The 19,457-nt window shown below is 37.4% G+C and overlaps 1 protein-coding gene across 5 annotated transcripts; it reads right to left on the bottom strand.

Annotated features, from left to right (window-relative positions):
• Positions 1 to 641: 641 nt before the first annotated feature.
• On the bottom strand, positions 642 to 19,079 carry LOC131304008 (uncharacterized WD repeat-containing protein C3H5.08c). 5 transcript variants are annotated; one of them, XM_058331103.1, is made up of 9 exons: positions 18,918 to 19,079; positions 4,883 to 5,380; positions 3,626 to 4,698; positions 3,437 to 3,527; positions 3,151 to 3,308; positions 2,990 to 3,041; positions 2,817 to 2,896; positions 2,633 to 2,726; positions 642 to 1,459 (listed from the first exon to the last, which is right to left on the bottom strand). In XM_058331103.1, the coding sequence occupies exons 3-9, from the start codon at positions 4,511 to 4,513 to the stop codon at positions 942 to 944; spliced, it is 1,881 nt and encodes a 626-aa protein (XP_058187086.1). In that variant the 5' UTR covers positions 4,514 to 4,698; positions 4,883 to 5,380; positions 18,918 to 19,079; the 3' UTR covers positions 642 to 941. The 5 variants fall into 5 exon arrangements, with proteins under 5 accessions (XP_058187086.1, XP_058187082.1, XP_058187084.1 ...); XM_058331099.1 differs by having other exon boundaries at positions 3,437 to 3,545; XM_058331101.1 differs by lacking the exon at positions 18,918 to 19,079 and adding an exon at positions 12,892 to 12,982 and having other exon boundaries at positions 3,437 to 3,545.
• Between the last annotated feature and the right edge of the window lie 378 nt (positions 19,080 to 19,457).

The raw sequence follows: 19,457 nt of genomic DNA on the forward strand, positions 1-19,457 counted from the left end.
CTTTAGGAAATGGAGAAGGGGGTACCACCAAGCATTCGCGCTCCTAACGAGAATCAAACCCTCGTGTGAAAGAGGTGAGAAATTACCATTTGGACTACAAGCCTGTTGACAAAATATAAAGAGCATATACATATAAAGAGTATTAAAATCTCTACCCCTTTCCTTTTTCTCTTTCCATTACTTCAGGGACCCAAAAGAAAGACGTAATGAAAGAGCAAGAGGGGTTCCTGGTGATGATTTTTGTGATGCTTCTAATGAGCACAAAACCATGAACTTTGCAATGCTTCAACGGAGAAACATCAAGAGATGCATATGTTTCCCCATGCATCTTACACTTTAATTTTTTTTATAACCAATGTCCAGGCCAGTTTGTCCGCATCTCAACTAATTTCGGGACCCTGAAGTTAACGGTTGGACAAATCCTTCAGTGGTCCAAAGGTTTGGAATGTCTGTCATCGGTGGAATTCGAACATGCGACCTCATAAAGGACAAATACTTATTTACTTTATTATGCCCACTTGGACAAACCTTTTGGGGTTGCATCTTGCACTTTCATTGTTCTTCAAAGACAATCTATTGAGTTAGATTTTTCAAAGTTTCTGGACAAAAATGATGAGCAGCAAAAAATGGTCAAAACAATGTAGGAGCCAATAACATTAATTAATTAAATCAACAATTGCAATTTCTTGTGACATTTTGCATTTCCAATAGTCCTCTATCATACAAATTCATGAACAAGAAAACAAGTTGATTAAGATCCCTAGGCTACATGAACATGGTAAATCCCAAACCCAAACAAAAAAACTCTACCTACTGTTACAAATGTATGTGCTTGGGATGTACATATTACAAAACATGAATAACGACAGAACATCATCAAGGCCTAAAGAACACGAGCGAATTGCGTATGGGTTAGCTCTAAATTCCATCTATTGGAAATACTAAATCCTAAACGGCAAGCCGTAATTGTGGAATGTCCTGATCATTCCATCCAAACCTGCTGTGACTATCACAAGGCCCCATGCTCCCGGTAGAGCTTCAACATCGCCATTCCCAAGCTGCACATGATCATACTCTTCAACGGGTAGGTCCCACAAAGGGAGTTTCTCCTCCGGCCACGTCGCATTGCTTCTGAACGAGCCATCGATGGAGGTGAACCAATTGGAGAGAGAGAACCGCCAAGAGTCTCTCCTCCATGAGGAAGCGTCCCGGTGGTTTTGCATCGGGTCTGTATCCAAACCCTTGTACTTTAATTTTGGGCTTGACCAAGGCACTGCTAGTGAGATGCCTTCTAATAAGAAGTGCTCGCATGAGCGGATATAATTTCTTTGTTTCGATGATGAGATACAAGGGTCATCGTAGTTCCAAATATACACTCGAGAGTCCTTCCCAACGGATATTATGTGCTTTCCGGTTGAAGTAAATGAAGCCGACATTTGACTTCCTGACTTTGCAAGGCCTGCCATAGTAAAATAAAATCCCATACTCAGGACGCAAGACTATCCATAATAGAAAACTACACAAGTATTGAAGGCACATGCTTTGATGTTAAAGACAGTAGTTATAATACAGATACATCCCAGTTAACATACATTGTACTTATTGATTGCACATTATCCAAAGTACACATAAACAAGAAGATAAATCCACCTATGAACGTAAATAATAAGAGATTTCACCCTCCGTGAATGCAGCTGTGCAGGCCGATGTATACGTAACTTCATAAAATTTATTTAACCAGTGTGGATACAATGTATGGGTGAGATGTTATATTAGTAAAAGGTTGGGACACCTTTAGATAGTTAGTTTGAGTACTCGGTTAAACGTGCAGAAAGATATAATAATCAGGTTCACGAATCACACCTCAGGAACTCATCTGACTTTATGCATGAAACAATATTGTAAAGATGATCACATCCATAGAAAAGTGCATGAATTTCAAAATGCCCAAACGACAGTTTTTCATTAACAAGTGAGACCTGAAAGTGATATAGATAGGGCTTTGCATAAAATAACTTACGGTGCATGGGAAAAGGAAATAATGTTTGACAGAGATTAACTACGAAGAAGCAAGGATATCTAATTCTTGTCTAGACAAAAACAAATATGATCCCAGGGTAGATACAGAATCTGCCGAGGACATAAGTGGAACCAGGAACAAGCAATAATTATAAGACAATTCATTTGAGCTTATGATACAGAATCTGCCGAGGACACAATTGGAACCAGGAACAAGCAATAATTATAAGACGTTCATTTGAGCTTAGGATACTACTATGGTTGCATTAGATATCAACTAGTGGCCAAACTACACTGAAATGAACCTACACACAGAATTAAGCCCATTTTAGAAGGAAAAGGAAGGCCACTTCAGGCATAAAGGAGGTATTTTGCATCCAATACATACTTGAAGACCCTTGAACATGACTAAAAAATAAACTTGGAAGAAAATGATCACAATATAAATTGAAGCTACATCATCCTTATGATTGATTCCATCACACATTTTAATCAGTCAAATAATGATGTAGCGGATCTAAAACTCCACACAACTTATGATAAAGACGAAACTGAAATGGTAATCAGGTTTCAGATTGAAAGTTGCCAGAATAACGGACAATCACTCTAGTACCTTTATATTTGTGGACAATATCAACACCATCGAGTATACGAACTTTTGAATCTTCCGATGTTATCATTACTCTCTGAGAATCTTCATGGGTAAACTGCAAGAATTAGACCATGTCAATACAGTATACACAAGTGAGATCACTTTAAGAACCAATTTAATAGCAGTGAGATTCAAAGAGTAAAACCTGAATGCCGGTGATTTTGTTGCAGGAGGATTTCTTTCTACCCCGGAAACTAATCAGTGCATTTAACTGGAGATTGTTATCTGTACAACCAAGAAAAACAGATTAAGCACTCAAAAAGTACAAAATTATGGACAATAGCTACCAAGAGTCTAAACTAGAAAAAAACTATGTACCTGATACTCCATAGAAGCGACAGGTGCCCGTTATGGAACCCACTATGAAACCCTGATTTCAAAAAAGAAACCGCAACAATCATCAATTTTGCACCACATAATGAACTATAAGCTGTAAGAAAGCTTACTAGAAGCTTATGATGAAATACTTTAACTCTTACATTGCCATCCGGGTGGTAAGATATGGCAGTCACTACATCTCGCACATCAGCCCAGTCAACAACTCGTTCCTCGGACACTCCCCAAATTCTAACTTTCCCATCTATGCATCCAGTGATGAAGTAATTTTCACCAGCAGGATTGAACTGAATGCATGTCACTGAAACACCCAAAAAGGAAGAATACGTCAACAATTCTAATAACCAAAAAGGCAATGGATTTAACAGACAGTTCACTATATCTATAAGAAGATATCAAAAATATATCAAGTTAGTATTTACTATTTACCATAGTCAATGTGTTGGAAAACACCAAGACATTCATCGCAGCCCAATTGCCAAAGACGGACAGTTTTATCCTTCGATGAGGAAAGAAGACACTGCAACAAACAGCCAACCTTGCTTATCAACAAAAATTCCATTAAATTCCTAAATTCAGTAACAGAAAATTTGAAAAGTTTTGGAAGCAATAACTCACATTAGATTTGGACCAAGCTAGATCCAAGACATCACTTGTATGCCCATAAAACTCTTGCAATGGCAACTCCTCAATCCGAAAGACCTTATCAGGAATCACAACAGATAGAGGACTCGCCTTTTTCCTTCCCAAACTGTGCTTGCCTTCATCATTTAAACCTTTGAAATGGGCATCGGACTGCTTAACACGCCAAATGCGAATAACCCCATCTTGACCACCGCTTGCTAAATAATGGCCATCTGGACTAAATTTCATAGACCAAATAAGGCCTTCGTGAGCCCGGATCTCTTGTCCAAGGTAAACTGCACTTAACTCCTTACATCTCTTCTTGTTCTGCCTGACCTTCATTCTGTTCACCTTTGGTGTTTCAGCAATTGGCTTAGACACCTTAGTTACCTTCCTCTTGGCCATGAACTGTTTCCACCAACTCCTAAACTTCATTTTATCCATATCGAACTTCTTTTGGTCTTTAAGAGGAGAATGAAGTAAATCTGAATCATTTTCCTTTTCAAAATCTAAATTGGGGTTGTTGATCTGTTCCTGCTCTAATTCATCAGAAGCACAGTTGGCTTCGCCGTTCAATTCCCTACTACTACATTCCAATTGCTCCTCTTCACCATCAACTGACGATACACAACAACTAGAGACAGCTCCACTGCATTCTGCAATCCTTTCCACTCCCATCACTTCTGACTCCTTTCCATTAAAAAAACCCATTTCGCGTAGAAAACCAGCTCGTCTTTCCTTAACGCTCTTTGGCTCCTTCAACCAAATCTCATAACCCACATTACCACAAAACAAATCCTCTTTCACAACCACAGACTCTTCAGATGACAAATTTTCCGCCGAATCGAAGAAAACTTCGTCTCCTTCATCAGAACCCGGCATGTCTAAACGAAAGTTTCGATACCAGAGTTCCGCATTCAACCCCTCTTTCGTTCCTCCGGCAAAAACCAAAGCAAAACCACGAACCTCTTGTATACCCACCAAAGGCCTCAAGGCACGGACCGGGTTTCACTCACTTAAACTATGTTTAAAAAGAAGAGCTGAACTAGTCCACATGTGCAATGCCACTGAAACATTAAACATTCACACACTTACAAACCAGGCCAAATACGAGGTACCCAGTCCATTTATCCACATATTTTAAACCAACTATCAAGATCCCAATACACGGGGAACCAATAGCAGTAATACAATAATCAAATCGGGAAACAAACACAGAGATCAAAGATTCAAGGTTCAGAGGCTGTGTACCTCGAGATCAATGTGAAGCATCAACAGAATCCCAACAGTATCACCGGCCTCCCTATTATTGTGGTCTCTGAATACCCCTCCAATGCCAATCTTTATACATATATATATTTTTGGGTCAACCTTTATATATTTTCTATGTTACTAACACGTCAATACAAGGCAGACCCAGAAGTTAGAACCCCTTGAAATCCTTTGTACCGAGCCAGTGATATTTTGTAGGGTTGACATTGTAGAGAGAGAGAGAGAGAGAAGATGGCGGTACAAGGAAAGGTAGATGAGTCGTGTGAAACCGAAATTAAAAACTCCAACAACCAACCAACACAAACTTCTGGTTTAGATCAGTGATGGGGAGGGTACTGACACTCGTTTGAGGCCTAGAGGTTTTGTGGGTTTCAAGGGAGAGATTTTACAGCGCACGAGCGACAAAGACGCAGCAGCCTCAGCCCTATTCTACGAGGGTGTAGTGTTTTTCTGCTTTCTCTCAAAGCTGCTATTCCTCTGCAAAAGAGATGGGTATATGCACAAGAATTTCAGAAACCCAGTTTTGGAAAGCGGAAAATTTGATGGAATTGAAATGCGTAGTACAAATCTCAATTAATTTTGCTTAACGGTCAATTAAAAGCTGTACCACAAAAGCCACAGTTTACAAATTGAAAAAAATACAAGTAAAAACTGAATTTCAAAAACCCAAGTGGCCGAATTTAAATGCATCACCTAAATCTGTAAAATTCTGGTTAAATTTTAGTACCAGAGGAAAAACCCAATTGGGTAAATGCAATTGACAACAGCTTTTTTTGTTCAGTTTAGTTTTTTTTTGTTTGTTTTGACAACAGCTTAAAAACGAAGGAAAGTAGAATGTGGAAGACCAATGGGCGAACCTCTTTTAAAAAGGCTTCATTTGTAATGACCAGAGAATAATCTCTTTCCAACTTGATAGTGGAGTAATTTTGAAGCGCATTATGAAGCGCATTAATGATCAACATTTACTCTACAAGAATAAAAGCAGGAATCGAACCACAACCACCCAGCCAGGCAACAAAAAAATGCCGTGATATAATTAGAGCACACACCGGTACGAACTATATTCTGTAGCTAATAAAAGTAGCTCTGCGTGTGTGTTTCCTTGAGGGAGAGAGAGAGAGACTCTACTCCCAAGAGAGAAAGCGATCGTTCGTAGTAAAGCACAACAGGGTGGAGGGAGGCCCCCTCCATTGAAACCGGAGAGAGAGAAAGAGCAGCAGCAGCAGCTGCTTTAATGGAGAGGGAAAAGTAACGTGGAGGGTGAGGAACACGAAGGCCTAGGTAGTGGTGGTGGTGCTGGCCGCTTGGTAGACGCCTCTCTCTCCCTCTCCCTCTCTCTCTCGGTTTCAATGGAACCGATGGGTGGTGACCCCGATTTTGCGTATTGACGGGCACGCAGGGTTCACTATGAATCCCGCACAAATAATCTGTGTTGTTCAATAATTGTTTTTAAAAAATCGAGCGGACTCATAAAAATCAGTTCAATCCGATAAATATAGATATTTAATCCAATTTTTTATTTTTGAAAAATTGACAAAAATTGAAAGATTGGATAAAAAATGGAAAGATTGGATCAAACTGTAACAACCCGAATTTTCAACCTTGTTTTTTGTAATAATATTAGCGTCGACATTATTAAGTCTAAATTATTATTTTTAATAATATTATAAAGTCTTATTTTTGCATGCAAATACAATATAGTTTTATGCATTTTTTTTTTCACACACATGCATGCATGCACGCACATTTCTCCATCTTCCTCACCTCACTCTCTCCTGCAATATCTCTCTCTCCCTCTCATATATAGCTCCCTCTCTCTCCAACAATAACTCTCTCTCTCTCTCTCTCCCCCCCCCCCCCCCCCCCCAAAAAAAAAAAAAAAAACCAAAAATTTCCTTCACCACCATAAAAAGTCCGAATTTAATTCCTTCCCTATTTGACCTCGAACCTGGCCCTATTTCGTCCATCTTTAAATCACATGAATCCAACCTCCATTTAATCCAATCTTGCCCTCCTCCACCAAAATTCACCTATATATACCCTACCCCATTGACCACGGGCACACAACCATTTTCCCACACTGCATTTAGTCAGAATGAGAGACAATAGAAGCCAACTCAAGCTCCAAGCTATGAAGTTTTAGAGAGAGAAAAAAAGAGAAAGAAAAGTGGGTTTTGTACCAAGACCCAACCGAAACCCAATTCAACCGTTCCAATCGCTCCCCACAACTCCAAGCATCCCCAAACATCACCCAATTCGGTCCCAAGGTTCCCCGGTCATCAAACCAGAAGTTTTCTTCTCCAAAATTCAAGTTTCGGTTTGAGAATCAATTCGATCCAATCGAGGTATTATAATCCTTCTCATCCATTCTCTAAGTATATTCATTCATTTTTAGGCCTAACCATAGCTCCCCTGAGGTCCATGCATCAAAAACCGTGAGAAAAAAAAAAAAAAACCAAAATTGTGTTGCACCTTGCGGCCGCAATCTGTGGGCCGCAAGGACCAGTCAAAACCTTGCGGCTGACTGTTTCGTCGCAAGGTTGACCCAGTCAAACCTTGAGGCAGCACCTCCCCACCGCAAACTTCCCTCGGTTTCAATAATAAAAAAAACGTACGAAACCATTTTGCGACCTTCCAAACAATATTTTTGACACCCGAACTATTTTTCCTAAGCTCCTCGCACATCAAAGATGATATCTTGTTAATTTCATGTATTTTTTATTATCTATTTATTATTTATTTTACAAAGTTTTCAATCGAAATCACTTTGCGACCTCATGAACCACGTGTTTAACACCTGGATAATTTTTTTAGACTCCTTATACTCCTAAGATAAAACCTTGTTAATCTCAATATATTTTATTCATTAATTTATTTATTACCTAATTATGTTACTTTTGGTAATTTTTGGTAATGCCTATATTTAAAATAATCACGCGACCCTGCGGACTCGATTTTTGATACCCAAACATGATACGTAGGATCGTAGGACTCCTTTTTAAGGTCATGCTATTTATTTCAATATTTTTATCTATTATTGCATTTATTATGGTTGTTAATCTATATAAATTCTTAAATGAAACTAATAAAAGCCTAGGCCTATTGAATTTTTTTTAAAACCAAACTATTATTATTATTATTATTATTATTATTATTTTTAATAACTAGATAAAAGTTTCTTGTATTATTAATTACTTCTTGGACATACAAGATTAAGGGTAACGACCCATTCATAAAAAGTTATGTGATTTCTACGCTTATTGTTTATTTCAGTTATCATTGTGATTATTTGTATACTGTTCCGACTCTTGATTCATTGTGCTAGATTGGACCCTAGAGACATGAGGTGACTTACGAGTAGGGTTTCACTTAGACGTTACTAGGCCATGGTTGTTTAGGAAAAAGAGATGTTAGAAGATGCCTGCAGGCGAATTGTGTGAAGAGATTCGAAACTGGCGGGTAGTCCAGTAATGTGATTTGAAATTGGCGGGTTGTCCAGTGATGATTTAAAACCTGGCGGGTAATCCAGTGATATTTTGTGATGATAAAACCTAGTAGGTAGTCCAGAGATGTTTTGTGTTGATAAAACCTGGTAGATAGTCTAGTGATCTTTTGATGATAAAACCTAGCGGAGGTCCAGCAATATTTTGTGACAGTAAAACCTGGCGGGTGGTCCAGCGATATTTTGTGATGATAAAACCTAGCGGGTGGTCCAGTGATATTTTGATGATAAAACTTGGCGGGTGGTCTAGCGATATTTTGTGATGATAAAACCTGGCGAGTGGTCCAGTGATATTTTCATGATAAAACCGGACAAGTGGTCCAGTGAAGTTTTGTGATGATAGAACTGGCGGGAGTCCAGTGGTGATCTTGATGTGGTGTTTACAGTAGGCAAACCCTAGTTATGGTCCGAGCATAACAAGTTTTTCCTTGTTGTCAAGCCATCGGACAGTAATGAGTAAAATTATGTGTGTTACTCCTGTTCTACTTTCTGCATTGATAATATATTGTTACATGCTAGCTATAAGGTAAGAGGGGTGGTTGGGTTAGATTATTCTACTGGGTGATTTATCACTCACGTCTGTATTCTGGTAAATTGGTTACTTCGGCGATCAATTTGCCAAATGGTGCAGGATTCAATGGAGAATCAGTTGGACACTGGAGGAATACCAGGGGCAGAGATCGAGTATGCTCAGGATTTGTATCAAGACTAGAGTCGCTCTGAAGTTATTTCAATAAATTTTTATTTATTTATTGCCTCCGAAATTCCTTGAAAAACTGGGGCGTTACACAAGCACCTACACATAACGGATTGAACTGATTTCTCACGAAGCCACCTTTTTCTTTTTTTTTTTTAAATTATTGAATGGCTCGAATCATCCATGCAAGATCCAGTGTGGTCCCTGCGTGCCGTCGGTGCAAAATCAGGCCACCACCCGTCGATGGTTGTAGCAGATTTTGACATCTCTTTTACAAAAATAAAATTGGGCAAATGTGTTTATCTCTAAGTCACAATAATGCATGTGTGCGTACACGAGCAGAAGCACGAATGTGAAAGTGTCTTTCAAAAACACGTCAACCACCTCGGATGGCAATTGTACCTGCCTCGCCCCGCCCTGAATGAGGCGGGTTTTCCACCCCATTTTTCGGGTATCGGGTTGGGGTAAAAATTTTCAAACCCTCCCGGTTCGGGGCGAAAGTGCCCCGCCCCAAACCTGACCCGACGTATTTATATATATATATATATATATATATGTATATATACTTATATACATGTCCTTTCATTTTTTTAGCATTAATCCAAAAAACAATGTTTCTTCACTGTCAAGTAGCCTAATTAAATTTAAAAATTAAATAAAAATTGATATTTATTGGTGTTTAGTGGATTTTTTAAAAAAGTTTTCTTAAAATATTTATAATAAATTCTACACATAAAGAAATGGAATGAAGTATTTAAAATATTGATTGTAATTAAAAGTTTAGATAAAACGGCAATACAAAAGATACAAAAATAATTTAAAAAAGTTTTATTTTTTTGGATAATTTTTATTTTTATTTAGCATTTTTTTTTACTTTTTTATTTATATTTTAATTTTTTTTAATTTTTACGGGGCAAGGTGGGAACGCGGGTACAAAAAAACCTGATCGGGCCCGAAAAATAATTTTCGGGTCGGGGTATAAAAAACTCGCCTCGCCCCGTTGTCATTCCTGCAACCACCTAAAGTTTGTGAGAGCCAAGATCAAGAACGCAATGTAAAGCCATGATTGAAAGCAAGAGCAAATTGTCCTGCTAAACCCACCTCCCTCCTCTGGTCCAAATCCGCTTTCCTCGCCTCCTCCTTTCAAAACCCACCCCCATCTCCTTTCACGATCGTTCTGGATGGGTTCCCTCTCTGTTCTTGCCTATTTCCCTTAGCTCGTGACCTCGTCTTTTCGAAGCCCTTTGCAGCCTCCACTATCCAACCTCCATCGGTGACAATGATGGAGGGTCTGATCCACCTCCTTCGACTCTAATGGAAGTCTCAAGAGGGTGATCTGTTGAGATCGCGCAGTTTTGAGGAGGTTTGGCGTTCACTTCGACAAATAAGTGGCCACATCTGAGGCAGCGTTTTGGTGAAATTTTTAGTGATCAGCGTTCTCCATTTCCATTTTTTCATTTTCTTTTGTTCTGGTATTTCTCTGTTTAAGGAGTTCTCTGGTCCCTGTGTGGAATTTTCCCTTCCTTCTGTGGGTATCGTCACTGTACTGTACTGTACGTTACTTGTTGAGACCAAACCCAATTCACATGGCTACCCCAAAAAAGTTGCAGATCGATTTTCCCAAGGGAAGGCTCTGGATTTTGGATATATGTAGCCTTTATTGGTTGTGTATTTTTTTTTCCCTTGATCGGCGCCTTTATTGATTATTTATGATGATTAAAAAAAAATTAATCATCATTTACAATTTCTAATTTTAATTTTAATTTTAGTTTATACTCTAATCTAGAAAGACCCCAATTGGGAGGCTTAGGGTGCATTTTTGTTAAACTACATGGGCTTTTTTAGTCCATGTTTTTCATAAATTTCTAGACAAGTCACTTCCTCACATATATCTAACGGATTCTACCTCAGAGCAATTGTGTTGGCATCTCTCAGGGTTATAAAATAACAAGAACTGAGATAATTCAACACACGTAAAACAGAAGACAAGCTTAAACAATGGTAGGTTTGCACTAAATTCATTATTGCTAAAGGCAATCCATGTTTAGTGAAATACTGCTTTTTTTTTTTTTATTTGTCAGCAATTTTTTTTGTAATTAATCATTCTCTCGTGTTGAAATAAAAAGCAAAAGATATGGACCAAAATTGAAACAAATGTAAATATGACGGCCTTAAAGACGAATCTAAATAGTCTTTAGTGATCTTTTCTTTTTCTTTATTTTTACCTTAAGTACAGACGCCCCCTCATGTTTGGAAAATAATTTTCGACCCCCTGAGAATTGGTGTTGCATTTGAATTATACCCAAACATTACTCAACACGTATGTCAAACTGTTAAAACTTTTGAAAGGCCCACATAAATGATGCCATTCAATTTTTTGGTAGGGACCAAAACTTGAATGACTTGATCAAGTCTTTACTGATTTTTTGTATGGACTCGTAAAGAAAATGTTTTAAACAAATTGAATAACTTTGATCATTTGTGGGACCGCGAGGTAAGTTTCACACAATTCGATGTGCACTAGATGTTGTACCCATAGTTTGTTGATAGTTAAAATGGGCATTTTGAAAGTTTTAACAGTTGACATCTCAACAAACCATAAAAAAATACTTTAACTGTTGCGCAACGGTTTGAGTTTTGGATGTAATTGAAATGCAGAACCAAACCTCTGAGGGTTGAAAATCATTTCCTAAACATGGAGGAGGCATTTGTACTTGAGGAAAACCTTGAGGGGTGTCAGTGATATTTACCCCCATTTATAAGGAAATACTACAAAATGATGTTTTTTTAGCAGTATGTCCATTAGCATACGCACACATAAAATGCCATTGGGATCTCCTCTGCATCCGCAGAGAAAGTGGCTAGTCTATCAAATTTATGAAGTTTGAATTCCGATTGGATTCGAGCATTATCGTATTTGAATTTGTCGGATTCAGATTCACTTCGGTCCATTGACAGGTCTAGATCGTAGAGTACTAGAGCCCTTTGCCATAAGTTTTTCGTGATTTTTCGACGTGATCTTTTTATTTGTTCTCTATGGAGTATTTCATAAGATTTGTTTGGAACTCATAGGAAAAGAAGGAAAAAAACATAAAAGAAAAATTTACAATTTTTACCCTCCCTTGTTTGGTTTGAGAGGAAAAGGAAGAGAAAATGACCAAATATAGTATTAGGAATAGTAAAATTTCTCACAATTTCCTTCTCCATTATTTTCTTTTCCTTTCACTTGCTTTTCACAAATTTCAAACACATCATTACTACTTTTGATTCAAATTTTTACATCATTATCTGTCTCGAGAGTAATCGCGAAAGAATAATGTTTGGCTTACCCTCTTTTATTTGGGCTTTTAGGCTTTTTAGGCGTTTAAGATGCGTTCCATTTGTGCTTACTGTTTTATCTTGGCCCTTAGGCCTTTTTAAGTGTTGGGCTATGTTTTGTGAGTATTATTTTATCTAGGTAATTAGGCTTCTTAGGGTGTTTCTTTGGTTGGCATCTTATCAATCTAAGGGTTTTAAATTTCGGATGTACACCCGTTGCCTTTCTCCTTACTGTCTTTGTAATCTTTCAAAAATTAATAAAAAAATTCGCTGTTCAAAAAAAAAACGTAGAAAAGATTTCGCACGGACAAACATATTGATAGTACGGTAATAATACCCCATGTTATACGTAATGGTTTTCGTCTTGTGTGCAGAGACTCAAAGAGAGACATATGAATGCTGGAGTACTAACTATGTGTGTTCGTATGTGATGAAGTAATTGGAGAGTTGTACTCGGAAGAAGAAACTCACGTGAGAGAAAGCCAATCAAATTGGACAAAACTGACACTAGATCGAGATCGAGATCGAGTAGAGATCGAAGACGGAAACTGCAAGTCTGCAACCCAAATTTATCGCAATCTTCAATACCTCCTTCAAAAGTATCTTCAAAATTGACCGCGCAGATCACAAGATACGGAGGAGAGTGCTGCTATACACATATATGGGTGTTATTCTTTGTCTCTTTCTCAAAAAGATCTCGCATTTGTTAGTTTCGCGTCAAATTATTGAGGATTATTGGTTCGTCTCGACGAGAGGAATCAAAAAATTTAAAAAGTTATAATCCAAACTCAAATTTTTTTTGAACGAAGTCGAAAAATCTGGCTTTTTAACTGATTTTTGTCTCTATTCAAAAAAAAAATATATGTTTGTACTAACTTTTTTTAATTTTTTGATTCCTTTCGTCGAGACAAACCATTAATTCATAAAAAATTGACGCCAAACTAATAAATGCAAAAAAAATTGAATAAAGACTAAAAAAATAATCCAAGTAGCTTATTTAGCCAAAACACCCCATATTTATTGAGAGAGAGAGAGAGGAAAAAGTACAAGGTATTGCAAGGCTCATCAAGGGTGAGTGGGCAAAAACAACCTTGGGGGTAGGCATGGCAAGAGGCGGGGCGGGACGGGTTTTGTCATATTCTAAAACCTGAAAAATATCACACGGACACAACTCAGTCCGAACTCCAACTGGATAATTCTTGGGTGCAACCATCTCCGCCTAGGATGGGGATGGATTTACCTGCCCGTAAGAAATGAGGAATCTTTTTAACCTCAAATCAAATGGAAGGGAATATATATTACATATACACACAACGTGGTATTTGGGTGTAATGTGAGGATATAGGAATAAATATGATAATCATATTAGGGGTGCAAGTATGATTTCTTAAGTATAACTGACAAATTTCTGAAATTTTCTCTTTAACTACAAATTCTATACTTGATCACCTTTTTTTTTTTTTTTATCAGACTATACTTGATCACCTTAACTCAACTAAAATTTAAATCACTACAACACTCTTAATGAAAAAAGGGTTTTGCTGCATATTGCCCAGTGGGCATTCTAGATATGGGTCCCAAAGGGTTATAATTTTGACACTTGTCCCTGAAATGCACAGTAAATATGACAGTGTAAATAGCTTAAAGGTTTGCATTAAAAAGACAATGGTAGCCCTATTTCGATTTTAAATTACAATACTACCAAGCAATTCTTAGGCGGCAACAGGCAATCATTTTCCCTCGTTTTTCCTGCAACCCTTTTTCCTTTTCCCTCCTTTTTCATTTTCCTTACTTTATTCTGCTTGTACTCAGTTTTTACTGCCTCACATAGGCTTTCGAAATGCTGCCAGAAACAAGGGTTTAAAATTTGCCTTAAGATTTCAGCGATATTTATTTGTTTAGGGTTTGAGCTGTGGATATCTTTAAATCCTTTGTTATTTAGACCAAGATTGGTTCTTATGTACCGGCGTTATCGCTAGGCCTGCTTCGGCGGTAGATGCCTAAGATCGACGTTTAGGTTACTTTGGTTCTTTCCTGTATCTGTTCTGGAATCTGTTTGCCCAATGGACTTGTATTGCATGAATGACTCTTTTCAAAAAAAAAAAAAAAACTTTGAGTGCTCTGCTACCACAGAAAAAAAAAAGAAAAGGTCGGTGTGGTTTTTTTTTTTGGTTAAGTGGAAAATCATGCATTAATTTAAACGATCAAAGTCAACAAGCCAGATAAACGGCCTTCATTAAAGTTCAAAAAGACTATAAGAGTCGTAGACTAGATCTTAAGATGATAAAAGGTCTTTGCACACATATTCTAATAAACAGCTCATGCATAAATTTTTTGAAAAATGATTTGAAGTGTTCATTTTTCTTAAGATAATCTGAACTGTTTATTTTTCTTAAATTTTTTTATGGGGTTCAGTAAAAAAAATCAGCTCAATCGAATATCAGAAATAATTTTTTCAAAATTTGTAGGGCAAACAATCCAATTTCAAAAAGTTCTTATTGATATTTGATTGAGTTCATTTTTTACAGGGATCCATAAAAATATTTTACGAAAATAAACAGCTGAGATCTGATCTTTTTTATGAGACTTAGAGTGGGCTCCAAAAAATTGGATTGAGAACTAAAATCGGGTCCAAGTTAAAAAAAAAAAAAGCAGTAAAATCGGGGTGCAAAGCACCATCTGAAAAATAAAAAGTAGCTGAGTTCTTTTCAAAGTTCAAATAAAATAATATATATGTTCTAAGGTTAAAATTGGCATTTTTAAAAATATGACAGCTAGTGTCTCATAGGTTCACAGAAAAAAAGAATACAAAAAAGTAAAAGACTGATAAATTGTACTTTTCGGAACAGTTGTGGGAATTACCCTGTACCGAGGAGCTGCCCACTGGGCAATGACTAGCAAAACCCATTACTCATTATAAATAAGCTAAATTGAAGAGTTTACATAATTTTTCATGGCCTCGTTGCCGTTCAGATTTCATATGTGCTTTCTCGGGTTTGAGCTGAGGTTCGTTTGAGATTCTCTACTATCTACACCTAGATTGATTCTCATCTGGCATCCGCTGGTCTTGCTTCGGCAAGGGGTGTCTGTGTTGATGTCTCGGTAATTTTGGACCTTTGGTTCATTCTTGTATCTTTTGATGAAATCTACATGTAATGTCTTCGGACTTTAATATGAAATGAATTGATTAAAAAAAAAAGAAGAAGTGAAGGATTGCACTCAAACATTTTATGTGCTTGGTAAAAATATTATTTAGTTCAAGTTCAAGAACGACAAAAATCGATGATCAAAAGAATTGGGAGAGACCGTCAGAATTTTAACCGTGAATTCCTACTCTGCTTATCTTTCCTAATCTCTTTTCAACCCAAAACCAGCTTAAGGTATTTGGATGTCCTAAGTCAAATTGTGCAATAGGGGCCCTACATAAATTTCTTAATTTAAAAATAATAAACAGAAATACTTATCTCTATATATCATTTTGTTCATACATTTCAACATGGTAAATATTTTGGCCTTAATGGCTTGTGCAATTGTTATAATATTCAGTCATTTTGCAAACAGACACTTCAAAAAAGTATACTACCAGGATTTGAACTCAGACATCTTATGTGGAAGAGCAAACACTTTACCACAGAACAACAAAAAAAATTTGTATTATAGTTGTGCACAGAAAATATATATACTTATCTAGAAAGTGGTGTCCCATTTTTGGCCCAATATATCGAGGCCCAAGGCGGCAGCCTATTGGGCCTTGCCTTGGGCCGGCCCTGTTTCTACCCAAGCAAATATTAGGCCGCCGGGCCCTAGATAGGTCAAGATGATCTTCCCTAGTCAAATCTTGGCTGCACCTTATAACCTAAAATTTGGAAGACATCTACCCAATTGACCTTCTCAATGCCACCATTTAGCAATTAGAACCTTGCTAATATATATAGTATATGGAGAGGAAGTGGGTCCCTAGCTACCAAAAGGTCCAGAATACTTTCACAGATTTGAAATTTAATTGTCTTTTTGTACCCTGGCCTAAAGTATCTCATATATAGTTTGGCAAAAAGTGGAATTACAGCTAATTAGAGGATAGACTTGAACCAACTTAGGATGCATTCTTGTAAATTTATAAGTCTGAAATTTATTTCGGTATTTTTTTTATTTTTGGTAAGTTTTTGTTTAGCTTTCCGTTGTAATATGGATCGATGTTGAAAAAATTCAAATAAGATGACACTTTAGACAATTAAGATAGTTGTTTGATATTTTTTTCGTCTTTAGTGATTTTTTTTTTCTCTCGGTCAACATTTTATACTCATTTCGTTGAGATGGATGATTAATCCAAAAAATATAACGCAAATCTAACAAAAATTAAAAAAACCAAAATAAAACACACAAAACAAAGAAAATAATTGAATTTTCAAGAACGGACCCGTAGCAATCCAATAAGCTAATTAGAAGCCAAGGTGTGTGACACCACATAAAAGCAATAAAGTACTCCAAACAAAGCACAAGATCATAAGCACGTGCAATAGTGAGATAAGGACAAATTAAGGGCAATCACCTTAACGTGCCGTCCGTGAGGTCAGGAATTTTAAATAAGGAAAAATTAGAAAATAATTACATGGAAAAAATAAATATCCATTTTTTTAAATTTTAGTTTAACATTTTTTTTGTCAGAGTAAGAAATCCAGCTCCGCACACGAGTCCAACCTGGAGTATTTTTACTACTATTTTATGGCAAATTTGGGTGTCAAAAAGGATTTAAAACTAATGACTCATCCAGATATTGATAAAATAATCTACTAATTAAATATTTTTAATACAAGTTTAGAAAGAGCCGTAGCATTGTTCCGGTGGAATACAATAACTAATAACGCCAAAAAAACAGCGCAAACAATAAGCAAAATCGCATGATCAAAAAAACAAAAAAAACAAAAAAAGAAGCAGCAGAATCGAGAAAATTAATTGGATTTGTTCATAAAATTTTAAAAGGGCAACTAATTCTTACTCTTTATCTACTCGATACGAATAATCTACAATATTCCTTTCTATTTCTTGTCAAGAAGTGGCAACTTCTTTTGGAAATCCTAGCTAATGTTTGGAAGTTGTCATCAATAATTGCATGTAGCTTGAATTTATTTTTTGGGGTCAAAGGATAGGATAAGATTTTATAAAGGATAGTAAAGAAACACGTCAGAACAGGCATCTAACCTTATGACGGGGAGATAGAAGCCACAAAGAGAACTAAACTCCCAAATTCTACAACCAACACTTTTCACAGCTTGAAGAGCAAAACTATGAGCTATACAAAAGTCACTCCTCTTCACAAAATCTACCTCGATCTCATCAAACCCTCCAATGGAACGGAGGAAAATAGACCGGTCTAAGAGATGGTAGAAGAGAATCAAGAGATCCCTGAGGAGAAACAACAGCTAACACCCACAAAGGGTAAGAGAGTCCCATGCAGGGGAGAGAGTCACACAAAAGGAAAAACCAAAAAGCAAAAGAAAAAAAAACCTCACAATCAACACCCAACCAATCTAGCACTCCTACTCTGGGGGACCAAGTGTGCACAAAATGGACTCCAGCACTCCTACTCTGGCGGACCAAGTGCGCACAAAACGGACTTCGGCAACCACATCAACAAGTTAATCCACAAAACCAAGACGCACCTCAGTGGCCGGAGCACCGACGACTCCATGAAGGACATGGTGGAAGAGGTGCAGCGGTGGAAAAGATGAGAGGGTTGAGGCGGTTGGAAGCGTAGGGGTAGGGCGAGGGTGGAGGACGGTGAAAGGAGGAGATCGAGATAGATCTCCAATCAAACCTACGGAGAAAACGCCCGAGTGGAGGAAAAGGATAGCCTCCTTCTGCCATTCCATTTAGGGTAGAAACCCCAGGGGAGGATGGGGCAAGGGAGGGAAGTGAAGCATCGGCTAGGGTTTAGAAGGTTGTAGAGAGAGGCTCTCATTTAGACAGAGAAAGACTTGGAGGAATGGGGCTGTAGCTTGATCATGCAGGGAAGATAACTTAAAATTTGCACCCACCAAGATATTTCCCTACCTAACAATTCCGGATGCCAGGGAGAGGATTTGTTATTATCCACAGCTAGGACAATTAATGGTAACGGACACGCGGCCGGTGTAACGGAATTTATGGAGATTTTAGTGTCACCGTCTTGAAAATTTTAAAATCATCAACATAAGAAGAAAAAAAATTGAAAGTGACAAAATCGGCCAATTTGGCAAGAAACTTACAACAATGTTCAAGTCCAGCAAAATCTTTCGATATTATTTATCTAATGCCCTAAAAAATAAAACAATTGAGAATCAGTTGACAATGGTAGACGAGTTTCTATACCTTATAAGCACTTTGAAGGAAATTTTCCTCGCTTCTCATAAACCATATATGTAGACGTGAATCCAAAGCGAAATTAATGGACATGCAGATTTGAAATAAAGCTCTTAAGAAAACCAAGTGTTAAAAATTGAAAGGAGTTGGAAACATACCTCAAAGAAAATGCAACCCTTTGAATCTTTGGAAGTGAAGCTACAGAAGAAATGTACCACCCATGCTCAGAGAGAGAGAGAGAGAGAGAGAGAGAGAGAGAGAGAGTTTTGTGGTCTTAATCTTGCAGATTAGCTGGAGAGAGAGAGAGAGAGAGAGAGAGAGAGAGAGGACTTTGTGGTCTAAGTCTTAATCTTGTAGATTAGCTGGCTAGCTAGCTAGTGAGCTTTGAAGGGGTATATATATGCACAAATTCTTTCATCCCTGATTGGCTACCTAAGCATAACTAGGTCCCTAATTATTGGCACTTAGCATCGACGTATCTCCACTTGATCCTCTTCGGATTTCCTCGCATTTACTTCCTAAAGTACCACTTTTATATATTTCAAAATATCCCACTTGCTTGGGAAAAGTTCTGAATAAATTAAGCATTCTATATCCAGTTGCCAGAGGGCTTCTTTTCACCTATGGTCCCCAATGTGTTAGCAAAGTGTCATTTTGGTCTCAAACAAAAAATTATGTCTATTGCATCCCCAACGTTT

This window comes from Rhododendron vialii, chromosome 10a (assembly GCF_030253575.1).
Source record: "Rhododendron vialii isolate Sample 1 chromosome 10a, ASM3025357v1".
In the NCBI taxonomy this organism is placed as follows: domain Eukaryota; kingdom Viridiplantae; phylum Streptophyta; class Magnoliopsida; order Ericales; family Ericaceae; genus Rhododendron; species Rhododendron vialii.